Source organism: Balaenoptera borealis, assembly GCF_965194805.1.
Source record: "Balaenoptera borealis genome assembly, chromosome: 4".
NCBI classification, from domain to species: Eukaryota; Metazoa; Chordata; class Mammalia; order Artiodactyla; family Balaenopteridae; genus Balaenoptera; species Balaenoptera borealis.
Window position 1 is genome coordinate 78,436,001 of NC_138861.1, and position 17,187 is coordinate 78,453,187.

The 17,187-nt window shown below is 43.5% G+C and overlaps 1 protein-coding gene across 1 annotated transcript in view; it reads right to left on the minus strand.

Moving 5' to 3' along the window:
- Positions 1-15,443, minus strand: part of CWH43 (cell wall biogenesis 43 C-terminal homolog) — a gene marked incomplete at its 5' end in the record, with an annotated part of 73,303 nt that extends 57,860 nt beyond the window's left edge. Inside the window, 4 exons of the mRNA XM_082389852.1 lie at positions 1,029-1,117; positions 4,820-5,021; positions 7,717-7,871; positions 15,010-15,443. Coding sequence (XP_082245978.1) covers positions 1,029-1,117; positions 4,820-5,021; positions 7,717-7,871; positions 15,010-15,443 — 880 coding nt within the window. The remainder of the gene's footprint in view (positions 1-1,028; positions 1,118-4,819; positions 5,022-7,716; positions 7,872-15,009) is intronic.
- Between the last annotated feature and the right edge of the window lie 1,744 nt (positions 15,444-17,187).

Genomic DNA, 17,187 nt, shown 5'->3' on the forward strand with positions numbered 1-17,187 from the left:
GGAAGTTTTTTATTTAACACTAAAACTGACTCTCACCATTCCTGCCTTTTAAGGGGAAGGGAGCAGAGTGGCATAATTCAGTTTCAGTCACAGTAATGAAATGGTCATAATCATAAAAATAAGTAGATTGCTCCAGAAATAGGATAGTTTTCATTGATATTCTATATTCCTGAAGGGTGTGAATGGGCAGAGAGGGTCCAAGCCTTTGAATAAGCAAACGTGGACCCCAAGGCTTGGTAGAGGAGTGAGGGCCAAACTGTTACACACAAAAGAGAAAGGGAAATTGAGCTTCATTGTGGAGTCCCAAAGGAAGGTAGTCCTGAAAACAGATGCTCTTGGAGAGGGGAAGAGGTCTGGCAAAGTGGCAATGTCTGACCCTCCATCTCCTCAGACTGTCAATAAAACTGTTCCGGGCTTCCCTGGTGGCGCAGTCGTTGAGAATCTGCCTGCCAATGCAGGGGACACGGGTTCGAGCCCTGGTCTGGGAAGATCCCACCTGCCGCGGAGCAACTAGGCCCGTGAGCCACAATTACTGAGCCTGCGCGTCTGGAGCCTGTGCTCCACAACGGGAGAGGCCGCGATAGTGAGAGGCCAGCGCACCGGCGGTGAAGAGTGGCCCTCGCTTGCCGCAACTAGACGAAGCCCTCGCACAGAAACGAAGACCCAACACAGCCATAAATAAATAAATAAACAAATAAAATTAAAAAAAAAAACACACAACTGTTCCTGACATCTGTGCCTGGATAAGTCATTTAGGAGGCGAGGGAGAGTATGTCAGCCCAGTCGGGGGATAAGACAGCTAAGGAGGAGAGGGAAAGTGAAGGAGGAGGAAGCAGGGACCTGGAACCAGTAGCCACTGGTAACCGTGGTGACATCTGGGTTTTAGTGGCTGCACTTGGTGAGACTATCCCACCGGGCAACAGCACATGTTGTATGGTCATCTCCTTCCACTCCAGGGGCACATGGAGTAAGTTGGACAATTGCAAGTAAGTTGGACAATGAAGCATTTCTGTAGGGAAACCACACACCTGTCATCCACCAGGTTAAACTGGAACCAGGAAACCATGAACAAGGCGAAAGCATCAATCTACTCGCCAAGCCCAGCAGAACTGCACCTCTGTAAAAAAAAATGACACGTTATAGGACATCTGACATTGTTACTACTCCATTGTCCCAGATATAAAACAGATGTGTATCTCCTACCTCTAGGCACATCCAAAAGATAATATGAGTATGAAACAACCAATGAGATAATGAAAGCCCACTGGGAACCAATATTATATACATTCAGAACATTGACATAAAAGCACCTCTGACTTGAGATAAACGATATCTGCAGTCTTTCATGGTCAGTGTAAACACAGAAATTGAGTTTTCTCAGACTATTAAATTATAGTTCATATTGGCCACGTGACATTTTACATGACTCTGCCAAAGATAAAAAGAAAAAGACACTAGGAATAGTTTCTATTTAGTGTGCCTCTTTTCATTCTTTTCTCAACCTCAATACTGCTTTTATCAATAGTCTCTGCCTTCCTGGGACTGATGTGAGTTTGGTAAATAATTAATAGTTGTGTGTTTTTAAAAACAACCACAAACTATTTCATTCTTTTGCTACTTTGGCAAAAACTTGGAGGAGGAGGAAAAAAAAAGAATTTAAACTTTAGGGGGAAATCCAGCAGCAATAAAAGCTACAACATGGCACTCAGTGAAACAGCTATAATATAAATAAACTAAAAAACATAGTACTTACTACATACCAGGCACTGTTTGAAGATTTTTACATATATTAGCTCATCTAACACAAGTCTGTAGGTAAATGCAATAATTATCCCCATTTTGCAGGGGAGGACACTGGGGGAAAGAGCACTAAGAAACCTGCCACAGATTGTACACAGTCGCCCACATAGGACTAAGAATCCAAAAAAGCCCCTCCAGCTCTGGAGTGAGGCTCTCAGCCGCTCTCCTGCCTATCCCCACCTTCTAAGGTTAAGAGTGGTCCTGGGTCTACAGAAGAGAGAAAAGGCTGGCGAGGACACTGTTGATCATTGTCTATCCCCAAGTCAACGACAAATGTTTATGAGGTCCTACTGTGTGCCAGGCTCTGTTCTAGGGGCTTGGGATGCGTCAGTGAACAAAGATCCCTTTCCTTCATGCGCTCACATTCCAGTGGGGGAGAGGGCCAGACAATAAACACAGTTAGAAAATAACACAGGATATTAGAAGGTAGAAAACAGCACAGAAGAGGGAGAGTTTTGGAGTCAGGAGTGCTGGGGTGGGCTAATGGGAAGTTGGAACATGTGGCTAAGACAGTGTCCTGCTCCCTCATCCTCCCAGGCTCTGTGGTCTGCACTGATCCTCTGGTTTCCCAAAGTCCCCTCAGCACCATCTGTGCCTCTCTCTCACCTTCCTCCCATCTCCCACATCTTCAGCCCATCAAAACAGATTTATGACCCATTCCCTTAAGTAGAATCTACAGAATTTGAGAGAGCAATTCCTACTATGACGGTCATAGGTGATGATGATCTAATGCAACATTTCTCAGACAGGGTTCTGAGAAACATCAATTTTATGATGTGTTGATAGGTGTTCTAACAAAGGAATTCCATGTTCGAGTAAGTTGGAGAAACTCCCGAGAGTCTCTGTGATGCTAATGTGCCTTGTGAATCACAAAGGAAGATGAAGTACGGTGTTTCCAAAACCTACTTGATCTAAAAGAGGTTTGGGTTTTGCTTGTTTTTTTGTCTCAGATTACCTATTCACATCTCAGGAAACCAGTGTTCCACACAACACAATTGGGGAAGTGCTGGTCTCAGGCGTTGCATCTCCATCTTCAATGTGTCACTCCAGCATACAAAATCATAAAATGAAAACCCTCATTTTAAAGGTGAGCAAAACAAGGCCAGGGATGTCAGGCGACTGGTCCAAAGCTGAATGGTGAATTGCTGTCGGCCAACCAGGACTCCAGCCCTCGAGGCTGGCCTCGGATTCCTGGTCCAGTTCTCCTGTTGCTCTTCCGCACGTCTTATGCTTGTTTTCATGGGAGTTTTGGACATGAAGCTTTAACACATAAGAATAAACTCCTTCCCTCCCCCTCTCTTCTTCTGTGCCTTTCTTCCTTCTCTCCCCACCTCCCAAATATGCCAGAGCATCCAAGATCAAAAAGATATAGACTCTGGATGAGATCACATATGTACACTTCCTAGCTCAGGGCCGGACACAGAGGAACTCATAAGTATTAGTTCGTTTTCCCATTCCCGGCCCTCAAAGAGTTTAGCGTCTAGAAAGGATGAAGGACATAAAATAACTGTAGTATAAACAATTTGTAATACAGAATAATAATAAGAGATGTACAAGGGGGTGGGGGTAGGATGGGCATTCAAGGTAGCCTGTGGGATAATCAGAGAAGACTTCACAGAGGAGATGCATGACCTGGGTTTTGAAGGGTGAGTAAGAGCTTGCCAAGACATCAAGGCAGAGGAGGTAGCCCAGACACAGGTTAGAGAACGTACATGCAGATGGAGGACTGGGACAATCTGGCACGTCTAGGGAACTGAAAGTGATTTCAGCCCAGGTGAAGCATGGGGATAAGGCAGGGAGCATCTTTAAAAAATTAAGTGAGGGTGAGGGTGCAGATCCTGTCTCATATGACCTGGTTTGGGGGAGAAAAACTGCTGAAAGGTTTTAAGCAAAAGAGTGATGGAGTCAGGTGTGCATTTTAGAGATCTCACTCTCAGTGTGGAGATGGCCACACTGCAGAGAGGCCATTAGAAGACCAGAGCAGTAGCCTGATGAAAGATGGGAGGATCCACTAAGGAGATATGGTGGGGGATAGGGAGGCAGGCACAGATGCTTTAAGAGAAGTAGTAGAATCGACTGGACTTAATACCAAGTGAGATGCAGAAAATGAGGAAGACACACAATTCTAAGACGACTCCTGGTTTCCAGCTTAGACGGTAGAGGGATAGATAGAGTAAAAACCAAGGCCCGGAGGAGGAAGGACATGTCTGGGTAGTGAAAACTACTGAGCCAGACTTGGACACACTGCATGTGAGACAACTGTGGGATGTGCCCAGACATCCTCTGGGGAAAGAGCCAGTGTGTCTCCATATGTGGGAATTTCAGCGCTTTAGGAGAAAACAGATATCTGAGGCAGAAGTTTTAAGGGTTCCTCCCATCTTTTTACGTGAAAGGCTGGACCTGGCCATGGGAGAAAAAAGGTGTCAGGAAGAGTAGAGAGAGGGTCAGTGAGGACCAAGCACAGGAACCAGCACTTAAGCTCAAGACTGCTAACTCCTTGGGAGCCCCACAGCTGGAACAAGTCCCACAGTACAGAGGATGCAGAGCTCCCCCAGGCTTCCCTCCTTTGCAGAGATTAAAGCTCTCTGCCTTGCTGCCAACCCGGTCTCTCATCAAGGCCCTCTGGTCTCATCCTACCCAGTGCCCATAACTGTAATAGGCACATCTGGAGGAATGCCATGCTTTCCCTGGCACCGAGAACGCTCTTCTTGGCAGGAATTCCTCAGCGTGCCCATGCAGGAGCTCCCAGGACCTCTCACTTAGCCGTGCACTATCCTCAGTCCTCCCTCATCTACCTCCCAGCAATCCCTCAGCACTGGGGCAAATACCCCTCCAGCTCCGTCATCTCCAGAGTAGACCCAGTACTGTCCTACTGCAGTAATGTCCTGCAATGTTTCTGACATCTAGGGAAAGAGGAACACGAAACATCTGGCTGGTGCAGATCTAGCTGCTCACACAGAGGAGGAATTTCTTCAACAATACTAGCCAATTTCTGGATTGCTTCCAAACCCAAACTCACCCACATGGGTTAGGATCTGGCCCTGGATGGGGATGCCCACTCACTGCCCATCTGGAAACAAGAGAGACTTCTCCAAAAATCCAGCGAGTAAGGAACATGAGACTGCCAAAGGCAGCCCCTGCCAACAACCAGTTCGGTCTAGAAGCCATCACCCTCGCTGCCTCACCAGACTTCTTCCCCGCAGGTCTACAGCAGGCACCATCTAGAATGAAAAATGGAAAAGGATCAGTTACATGGAAATTTACCCTCTCTATTTAACAGAATGGTACCTGGCTTCAAGGACCTTACTTCAGAAGAGGAGATGAGACCCAATCCAAAGCAGAACGTGCTGGGAGATAGTCAGTGGGAGAGGTTATTTCAGGCAGGCTAGATCGGGAACGATTTAGGGGGAACAAATCATTTTGGAATTTGACAACTGAAAATGCAGAAATTTATTTACTTCTTTAAAGTGAAATGAACAGTATGAGCTAAAATATATGTACGAAAAGTGAAAGGTATGTTCAGGGAACAAATGCAGTCCACCTTGAGTGGAACACTTTCAGAATATCAGGCTGCTTCTCCCCAAAAGAAAAGGGCTCTCATCAGCTCGGTGTTTTGTGACCACCTAGAGGGGTGGGATAGGGAGGGTGGGAGGGAGGGAGATGCAAGAGGGAAGAGATATGGGGACATATGTATATGTATAACTGATTCACTTTGTTATAAAGCAGAAACTGACACACCAGTGTAAAGCAATTATACTCTAATAAAGATGTTTAAAAAAAAAAAAAAGCCCTGAGGATAGGGCAAAATAATTACTCTTCTTTGTATGTCTTTGGATGGTTTCACTGGATAAGTTTAATATACATTAAAAAAAAATAACAATAAAGGAAGGGAATGTGCTAATGTGGCAAAAACTTCCCCAGTTTTGATGATGTCAGTGGACAGTATTCATTTAATCCCTCCCTAGAACTCATTTGTGTATACCCCTCTCCTTTTCTCTCACCCCTTCTCATCTTTACTCCCCTCATAGTATCTCCCATTCCGAGGTCTCAACAAACAATTTAGCATGTGTAATAAATATAAATACTGAATAAAATAAGAAAAAAAAAAGCACAGGGCTCTCGTCTAACCCTCTGTGTCCCCGGAGTGACAACAGTGCATCGCCTGAGCAGTTACCATGGGCCAGGCCCTGTGCCCAGCCCTTTACATGAACTCATTTAATCTTCACAACCACTTTACGAGGTAGGCTTTATTACTAATCCCATTTCACAGATTAAAAAACTGAGGCCCAGAGAAAACAAGTAACTTGCCCAAGATCATACAGCTGGTAAAGAGAGCTTAGGCAGCACCTGTGTACTTTACTATACTATACTTCCCGGGACTGTTTAACCACGAGGTCTCAGTTTGTTGCATTAATGACTTCACATACAGAAACGTAACAACTGGAGAAAATGCTGGCAGTAGAATTTCTTTGTAGGAACAGAGAGCCTGCTGGGTAGATGCTTCATGACACTGAGAAGCCCTCTCCAGGATAGAAAGAAAACTCCGGGTCTGCCTGTGAGGGTGACAGCCCGATTTCACAAAGAGGAAGAAAGCCATTCTGCCAATAAAGGAGTGAGAGGAAGGAGAAGCAGAGCTGAAAGCTATAGGGATGAGGGAGAGAAGATGTGAAGACGGAAGGAGGCCAGGACCTGGAGGTTAGGAGACAGTCTTTGGAGAACAGAGACGCCTAAGCTGCATTTGCTGATTAACACTGCTGCATACTATGGTGGGTGACCCTCCCCCAAGACCCAGCAAATCTTCAATAAAGCTACCCCCAAAAATGCCTGGGATGATCAGATATCCTGGGGAAGCTGGTGAGAAGTCAAGTTTTGTAAATGGGGCACAGTGTAAAAACAGGAAGGGACCAACAACTGGGTCACATAAATTTAAAACAGAGGTGAGAAAGAAGAAAACTCCAGTCGGGAAATGTAAGCGATAACCTGAATCCAGATCCTTATCAGGCTGTACCTGTGAAATGTGCTGCCTGAGTTTCTACTTTTAGCGATTTATGAAATATAAAACATATATTAGGGCACTAGACCGAGTTCTAAATGTTCTAATTAATATCAACGTCCCTCGACCAATTTACGTGCATGATGTTCCCTTGTTCTCACTAACCCCACCTCATGCCAAAATTCGGGCCAAGGGGGAATTATACAAGCCCTTTGTTCATGGTGAGCCAAACCCTCTAAACTTCCATTAATCTGTGAGATTTCTCCTTGTATTTACAAAAGAACAGCGACTCACTGAGAGTTACACACAAAGCCAGGAGCAAGTTATGTAGAATCTAGTAACACTTCTCCCTTCTTTTCAGAAGAGTCTCGAGTTAGCATGTGAAGCAAATGTCCAAGTTTGTTTGTCAGCTCCAGACAGGTGATCTGAAAGGTGGTATGAATATGTAGGATTTCCTTTCTTTTTAAATTTCATATTTGGAGCTTAAATATCTTCAGAGCTGGGCCCGGGGCGGGGCGGGAACAAAAGCAAAAAACAAACAAACCAAAGAAAACCCAAACAAACCCATGCAGTTCCCACCGTCCTCGTCCTGGAAAGTCCTGTCCAGAGGGAAAGAGGAGGAAGACAGAGCTGAAAGCCAGCAGGGAGTATGAGGCCTGGGTCTACTCTCGCACTCCACACTGAGACAAGCCAGAGACGGACTGCTATGGTCACCCTCTATGCTGGCGAGCAAAAGGTGCCTTCTGCCTAGATAACCGTCCACTACCTGTGCCGGCTACTCTTGCAGAGGGAGAAAAAGTAGAAACGGAGATAGAGTGCAGAAAGACTAGTTTTATCTTTCCAAGATGTGTTACATTCAGATAAGAAAGGTAAATAAACTGTGCAAGAGAGAAAATCCCTAAATAAACTGGGCCTACACTTACCTGTGTAAATGCGATCAAGTGTGGCGGTGGTACTTAATGTCAGTATCACTCTGTTGGACATCTGATAAGTCCAGACTGGGTTCAGTGAAGTGTACCAAATGCGGAGAACAACAAGAAGAATCTGTCCTAAAATGAATCCCCAGATTCTGAAGTACCTGTAGGGACAGAAGTATTTTTAACAACTTTTTATGTGGTTTCAATGTACTATGTCCATTGTGAATTTCACAGTGTCAGAGAAGGAGTATATGAGGTAGTCTTGTTGGTAATCTACATGACTTAGCCTTGTTGGCACATGACTTAGCCTTTGTATAGCCCGTTACCTAGGCAACTTGTTAGAATGCCTTTATTCTCACAACATTATTGAGACTGATGGCAAATATTCACATCCCGACTTTGTGAAAAGGAGAAAAGTGAGACTTCTACAAGGCCTTATGCAAGGTAAATACTATATCTTGCAACTCCTGGTCCCAACCTTCCCTTTGGTAACTGACCACATTTGTTTGTCTGTAGGCACAAGATATGAACCATACCTTTGCAAACCACTTCCTGTCCACCACGTCACGGCTTGCACTACCAGTGAGGAAGACAGACGGAGCGCGAGAACCAAGAGCCGAAGTTAGGCATTTGGAGCCTGGAAGGAGGCTGTGCTGCCTGCAGATTAAGGAGAGCTGAACGTTTCTGGCAATCACGCGTTGGTATTCGATGATCTGCATTTGATAACTGCTGTGTCTGATACCATGGTTACACTCGGGAAGATAGAGTTAATATATAATTATCTGCGTGCATAAATCTTTTTGAAAATTTTTATTGAGATATCATTCATACCATAAATTCACTCTGTTAAAGTGTATGATTCAATGGTTCTTAATACATTCACAAAGTTGTGCAACTCTTACCACTATCTAATTCCAGAACATTTTCATCACCCCAGGAAGAAACCTGTGCCCATTAGCAGTCACTCCCTTCCCTCCTCTTCCCCCCAACTCCGACCCCCAGCCCCCGGCAATCACTTACCTACTTCCTATCTGTATGGATTTTTCCTATTCTGGACATTTCATATAAATGAAATCATAAAATATGCAGCTTTCTGTGACTGGTTTTTTTTCACTTAGCATAATGTTTTCAAGGTTCATGCATGTTAATGGGCCTAGAGACTATCATACTAAGTGAAGTAAGCCAAACGGAGAAAGACAAATATCATGTGATACCACTTATACGTGGAATCTTACCAAAAAAAAAAAAAAAGATACAAATGAACTTATTTGCAAAAGAGAAAGAGATTCACAGACAGAGAAAACAAACTTATTGTTACCAATGGGAAAAGTAAGAGTGGGGGACAATTAGGAGGTTGGGATTAACATATACACACTACTATATATAAAATAGATAACCAACAAGGACCTACTGTATAGCACAGGGAACTATTCTCAGTATTTTGTAATAACCTATAGGGAAAAAGAATCTGAAAAATATATTATATTATATATAAAATTGAATCACTGTGCTGTATACCTGAAACTAACATGACATTGTAAACCAATTAAACTTCAATAAAATCTTTTTTTAAAAAAGGTCCATGCACAATATGAAAAAAGGAAATATAGGTCCAGAGGGAAATATACAGGAGCTCTGGACTGCAGAAGGTTTAAAGGTGGTTTCCCAGAAGTATCACTTTAGCTAAGGCCTGAGCATGAGTAAAAGTTACCTGGCAGGAGAAAGAGAAAGTGCATTCCAGGCTGAGGTCCCAAGGCAGAGAGAGCCTGGTCTGCAGTGATGCACCTCATATGTTGGATACTCAGAGCAGATTCTTGTTAAATACTCCCTCGCTATTCAACACAATTATTCAGGAATAATCATAGATGAAACAAAGGAATAATGAAAGTCATCACAAGAAAAAAATTTTTTTGTGACTGTGTATGGGGACAGATGTTAACTAGACTTATTGTGGTGATTGCTTAGCAATATATATGAATATGGAATCATTATGTTATATTCATGAAACTAATGTTAATTAGTTTATAATTAACATTAGTTATAATGTTAATTATACCTCAATAAACACAGACACACACAAGAATAATGGCCAGTGAAAAATGCAGATAGTGAAAATCTTTTGCTGAATATCATGTGTATAATCGTGTCTGTAAAACTTTAAATAAAACAAAAAGATATTGTTATACAAAAAAGAAAAGGTAATAAAATGACACTTTAAATTTAAAAAAAAAAAAAAAAAAAAAGGTCCATGCATGTAGTACCATGTATCAGTGCTTCATTCCTTTCTATGGCTAAATAATATCCCATGGCATGGATATACTGCCTTTTGTTTATCCATTCATCAGTCGATGGGCATTTGGGTTGTTTCCACTTTTTGGCTACTATGAATAACGCTGTTATGAACATTTGTGTACCAGGTCTTATGTGAACATATGTTTCCATTTTTCTTGAGTCTATACCAAGGAGTGGAGGTGTTGGGTCATATGACAACTATGTTTAACATCTTGAGGAACTGCCAAACTGTTTTCCAAATCAGCTGCACCATTTTACATTTCCACCAGCAATGTGCGAGGGTTTCAATTTCTTCATATCCCTGTCAACACTTATTGTCTATGTTTATGATCATAGCCATTTTAGTGGGTCGAAATATTTAGGTCAAAAATAACCTAAATCACTGGTAGTATGAACTAGTTTAATAGTTAACCACATAGTAATCAACTTAAAATATCTGAGGTGTCAGTGATGAGATAGCACAGAACACTCAGATCTTCTTTGTAGTTATGTAAGAATGCCTTAGGACTCTGTAAAAACAAAGTTGTTTCGTTTCCTTAAGAAGCATCTGAAAAGGGAGTTTTAAGGCAAATCATGGCTTACTTCAGCCTCTCTTTAGCATCAACAAAGCTCAATGGCTACCTGGAAGAGCATCTGACAAAAACTGGTTTCTTCATCCTCAACTCTGAGTCACTTTCCTACCCACTCCCCTTTCTCAAATACAATTCTACCTCTACTCAAGGTGATGGGTTTTCAGGGAGGAAGCAGATGAAAGGGGAGCAACAAGAAGCATCTCAAATACCATACCCCCCGCCAAAGTTATCTACTATTACATTATAGCCTCCATAAATTCCTGGGCCAGAACTGGACTCAAAAATTTAAAAAAAACTGTCCCAGTAACTATTCAGTGGGTGGCTTTGTAGGTAAAGCTGCCACAGGCAGCATTGAGCAAAGGCAGCGAAAAAGGGCCACTGATGAGATCCCTCCCATAAAGCCAACCAAGGAGTATGATGAGGCCATCATCGTTCATAGAAGGATTCTGTAAGCCAAGGCCAGTTTAACTCTGTTACTATATATACTCAAAAAGAAGAAAGTTTCATTTCTATTATCTCTAGAGCTGAAAATTTCATGGTTATTTCATTCCTATAGACGTCATCCTTTAAAAGGATGCATTTTCCAATGGTCTTTACCGCTGCTATTTCTGAGCTCTAGACCTTTGTGGGTAACCACATAACTCACTACACTCACTAACCACGTTCTGCCTTCTTCAGGGACTGATGCACGGAAAAACAGAAGGCAATTCCCTAGTGATTCCTGTCACTGTTTCTGAAAAAAGTCAAGTGACTGTTCCTACAGCGTGGCTCAAGAACAAATGCCACTTGGAAAACTCAGAGAAACCAACTGTGTTATAGCACAAGGGCAAGACAGGCAGACTTCTCAGCTACAGATTCCACCAGACTGGAGTCTGGTGTTTTTGTTTTTTAAAACCATTTCTCCATGACCTCACCTTACTTTTTTTTCCTACCAGTACTTCTCCAAGGTCTCTCAATATTTACTAATGTTAATAACCTCAAGTGTTTGTGATAGTAAGTGTACATTTTCTAATTGCTGGGTTTTGGCAATGTAACGTACTGAAATTCAGAATTCAAAAGCTACAAAAGGTATACAGTGCAAAGTTTCCCTTTCATACCTGTGTCTAGGTACCAAATTTTTCACCTTGGAAGCAACTAAAATGGTATCAGGTTTTTAAAAAATACTTCTAGACCTATTTAATGCATGTCCAATTAATTATTAAATATATTTTCATCTAACCTATTTTACACAAATGCTAGTCTTCTGCACATACTGTTTAGCGCTTCTTTTTTCCCACTTAACAACATATTTTGAAGAACATTCCATTTCCTTACATAAATGTTCTCATTCTTTAATATAGCTGCATAGTATTCTATAGTACTCCAAGTTTCATAACCATAACTTATTTAACCTAACCTATCCCATTTAGATGACATATAGGTTATTTCTAACATTATTATTATAAACATTGCTGCAATGATTAAAGAACCTTTTATTTTTATCATTTTACACATATGTGAGTTTATCTATAGGATATACTCCCAGAAGTGGGATTGCTGAGTGAAAGATACATATTTGTCCTTTTGATAAACAATGCTAACCGATCCTTTGCAGAAGTTGTGACAATTTACAGCTCCACCAGCAATGCGTAAGTGCCTGCTTTCCCACGCTTACAACACTGTTGTCAGAGTTTGTTCTTTGCCAACCTGATATGTGAGACTGTCTATGAATATATGTGTGTGTGTGTGTGTATGATTTGTATTCTATACATTTTAGTATCTTTTTAAGAACCAGTTATATTTCCTTTCCAGTAAACTGATCATATCCTTTGCTTTCTCTTCTATTGAACTATTGGCCCTTTTTTATTATTGATTTGTAAGAACTCCATATATTAATGAAATTAGCCCTCTGACTGGAAGAGCTGCAATAGCTGTCCTAATCTGTTGATTGTCTTTGCTTCATACGGTGTTCATCATGCATAATTTTCATATTTTTAGGCAGTATCATTTAACAACTTTTTAATGGCTTCGGAGTTTTGTGTCATAGTTGGAAAAAAGAACAAAAATATGTTCAAGAGTTAAGCTGTTCTCCAAGGTATCTTTCCCCTCTTCATCTCAGAGATCCTTAAGCTCTTCCAATCTGACAGAAAAGTTAAAAATGTAAACATGCTGACTCTTGGTCTAGACTTCCAATTCTACTAAAACTCTTCAAGGTAGTAGTAAGAGAAAGAGAAATCTTTTATTTAATCATTTAGCATTCAAAGAACAGGGGCTTCCCTGGTGGCGCAGTCGTTGAGAATCTGCTTGCCAATGCAGGGGACACAGGTTCGAGCCCTGGTCTGGGAAGATCCCACATGCCGAGGAGCAACTAGGCCCGTGAGCCACAATTACTGAGCCTGCGCGTCTGGAGCCTGTGCTCCGCAACAGGAGAGGCCGCGATAGTGAGAGGCCCGCGCACCGCGATGAAGAGCGGCCCCCGCTTGCCGCAACTAGAGAAAGCCCTCGCACAGAAACGAAGATCCAACACAGCCATAAATAAATAAATTAATTAAAAAAAAAAGAACAGTCTACATGTTTTCACTTGATTTTTAACTTTAAAAAAAAACACAAAAAACTTAAGGAATCACTTTTAAATCTTACCAACGGTAATTATCCGCAACAGGGCTACCATCCACTTCTTGTTAACCAATTTCCAGACAGGAGTAATTGTGAGGAATAATGGAGAAAGAAATGCTATGGCAAAAGCTTCAAGCCCAGTGAGTTCTAGTGTTTGCAGGGGAAAGTAATAGATCATCGGTCCCAGGCCATCGCAGAGAGACCAAGAAACATATCCTAGGGGAAAAAAAAGTTTTTAAGAGAGAGAGAAAGTGTAACTTTCTCACTGTTTCAAACAGTAGCCCTTCCCGCCACTAAAACTGCTCCCGCTGGCCGCCCTCCTTCATGACCCTGGCCTTAACTGGGTTCCAGTAACAGAATTCCTCCCCTTTCCTGTCAGGCCCACAATGAGAATGGCTCAACATCCCTTGCTTGTCCCTTTAACCTCGTTCATACCTCCCGTAGGTAGGTAGTCCCTTTATTAAAGGCTCTTCATTTGGACCATCTAGGTTAAATCTGGTTTCCTGTCAGGACCCTGATTGATAAAATTTCCTTAACTAAATCGACCCTTCTTTAATGAGAAATAGCGTGAAAATCAAAAAGAGCAACAAACGGCAGAACTCCTTCCTCCCACTCCAGACTACAGCCAAAGGCACGTTAGTTAGGAAATAATCATTTTCTTGTGAGCAGACTATTTTAAACCTAACCCTAGGAGACAGTGTAGGGTAGTGGAAAACCCAGATTTGACGTTACTTTCACAGCTGCCAACTACTGACTGTAATCTTCTACAATGATGATAATTAACCAATGGGCAGTTACCATGTGCTAGGCTCTGTGCTAAGTATTCACTCCGATCTTCTCTCTTCTTCCGCATCCTATGAAATTGACACTATTTCTACTCCCCTCTTACAAATGCAAAATCAAACAACGAAAACTCCTTAGACTCAGAAAGTTAAGTAATTGCCTAAGGTCACAAAAGTGGCAAATGGCATAGTGAACTTAAAACCGAGCGGTCCGGTTCCAAACCATCCTTAACCACCAAAAACAGTACTTTTAACCACCTCGCAAAGCTATTAAGATTTTAAAAGATAAAGTACACACAGTACCTAGCACCCTAGGTACTCACTGAATGTAATTCGCTTTACATCGTGTACTTGTGAGATACAGACTAGGCCAAAAAATGAGCCCCGCCCCCCAGCCCAAGCATTACCAGCTCCCAGAAAATCAAGTTCTTAGGAAGGCACCCCTCCCCTTCATCGTGAACAGCGAGATGCTAGCAATCTCCTAAACGTTTGTCTGGGAATTCTGATTTCAACCATACAACTCGGACAATATTACAACAATAATTGTTCTTGGGACTTTCTGCAAAGCTGCTAAGTGAGCACACGGGACTCGAGTTCGACGTTTCCCGCCAAATGCTCAAATGTGCAGCCACTACCCAAGGCCACTTGTGAGGGGTCAACCCAGGCGGTAGCCACCGCGCTGACTGCTCACCTACAGCTACCGGGGGAAACGGGTGCCCCTTTCCTTCTGAAAGGTAAAGTTCGGTGCTGAAATTTATTCAGTTAAACTTAAACATCACGGGTGAGGGGACTCGGGGTTGGTACCAGCTTCGCGGTTCAAGGCCGACAGGTGAAGAAGTCGGGCCCCTTGGGCGCAACACCAGGGTGGCGTGGGGGCTCTCTCTCTCTCTCAATTCCTCCAGCAGCAGAAGTTGCCAGGGGACGATAAGCATTTCTATTCCGGGCACCGAGCGCGCGTTCCTCCCTCTGGGAGCTCAGCCAACCCGGCCGAGCACCGCGGCGCCGGGCAGGGCCGGGGGAGCGGACCGGCGAATGCGCGGCGGGCGGCCTCGGCTTACCCAGGAGGCTCTCCAGGGGCACTTCTCTCCACGGCGAGGGCATGGCCGAGGCCCGGAGCGGCGCCGCCGAGGGAAGCCGCGCGGCCCGCACACCCGCCTCCCCGCGCCGGCCGCCGAGTCCTCCGGGGTCGGCGTCCACGCCTCCGGCTCTCTTCGAGTCTGCAGCCGCCCGCCTGGCTGCCAGCCGACCCGCAAGCCGCGCCCAGGCGAGGGTGGGGCCCGCTGGCCCCGCCCCGTCCCATCCAGCGCCGCCCGCCCGGCCCCACAGCCTCTGAGCGGTCCGCGATCCCGCGCCACCGGCTCCGCCGACGCCACCGCGCAGCGAGCGGGACCCGGGGGCCTCCGACCTGCCGCCCAGAAGAAACCAGGTGGCCGGGCTCTCTGGCAGGGCAGCCCCGGGGATGGCGCGCTGCGAACGCCCAAGAGGACTGCATCATTGCAACTCTGCACCTGCGGTGCCCTTTAAACGAGGCCCAGGGGCGCGTTGCGAGGGGAAGGCTTAGACGCAGGTGGGGAGCCTGAGCTGCCAGGGGCTCTAGCGCCTTCGGCGAGCAGGTGCGAACAGGACCTTGGCGTTCCTAAGGCCTGGGCGACGCTCTCGGGCGAGCGGGCACCTGCGATGGCCAGGTGTGCGCTTCTCCTTCTCAGCTGTGGTAGTAAACAAATCTCATTCTGGGAAGGCGGTTGAAAAATTCTAGAGATTACAGAATTTTCTATGGCTTTTAGAGACGTCGCAACACTTGGCCAGAGGAGAGAAAACCAGTGATGGCAGTGGAAATTCTGCCTTCCTCCACTTTATGGATAATGATCTTTGAGAGTGCCCGTCCCTGAGGAGAAAGGGAGAGACGTTCTAACGAACAATAGAGCGAGTAAACTAGGCCAGTTATTTCTCACTCAAATATTACCACACCCCAGGATGTTTTGAACTTTTTTAGAACCTTCTCAAACAATTTATTTTAATTCGCTTTAATTTTTTTGGAACAGTTTTTCATTTACCACTTTCGGGAGGTTTGCTCTGAAATTAAACAAACAATGATGGATTGCCTAAAAGTATAAGAATCAGTTAAGAGCAGTTTTGAGCAAAGAGTTCCAAATCGCTTAATTACTTTCTAGTACTCATTGTCACCAGATAGAGATCAATTGAATAGAATTGAGAGTCCGGAAATAAACCCTCTCATTTAGGCGCAAATGATTTTCAACAAGCTTGCCAAAACAATTACATGAGGGAAGGGGTGGTCTTCTCAACAAACGGATTTAGAACAATTGAAATTCCACGGGAAAAAGGGTAAATCGGACACCACCCCCCAAAAATCTCATACCATATACAAAAATTAACTCAAAATGGATCAAAGACTTAAATGTAAGAGATGAAACTATAAAAATCTTAAAACATAGGAGTAACTCTTCATGATCTTTAGTTAGGCTATGGATTCTTAGATACAACAGCAAAAGCACAAATGACAAAAGAAATAATAAATAAATTGGACTTCATCAAAACTAAAAGCTTTTGTGCTTCAAAGGACACAGTCCAAGAAAGTGAAAAGACAATGCACAGAATGGGAGAAAATATTTTATAATTATACATCTGGTAAGGAACTGGTATCTGGAATATATATTTTAAAAAATTACAACTCAGGGACTTCCCTGGTGGCACAGTGGTTAAGAATCTGCCTGCCAATGCAGGGGACACGGGTTCGAGCCCTGGTCCAAGAAGATCCCACATGCCGTGGACCAACGAAGCCTGTGCACCACAACTACTGAGCCCACATGCCACAACTACTGAAGCCCATGCGCCTAGAGCCTGTGCTCCTCAACAAGAGAAGCCACCACAATGAGAAGCCCGTGCACCTCAAAAAAGAGTAGCCCTCGCTCACCACAACTAGAGAAAGCCCGTGCACGGCAACAAAGACCCAATGCAGCCAAAAATTAATAAATAAAAATTATTTTAAAAAATAAATAATATAAAATAAAATTACAACTCAGTAATACCCACTTTAAAGATGAACAAAGGATTTGATAAGCCTTTTTCCAAAGAACATCTACAAGTAGCCAATAAGCAAAGTATATTCAGGAAAATATATTCAATATCATTTCATTAGGGAAATACAAATCAAAACCACAATGAGAAACTACTTCACACTCACTAAGATGGCTATAATCAAAAAAGTCAGATAATAA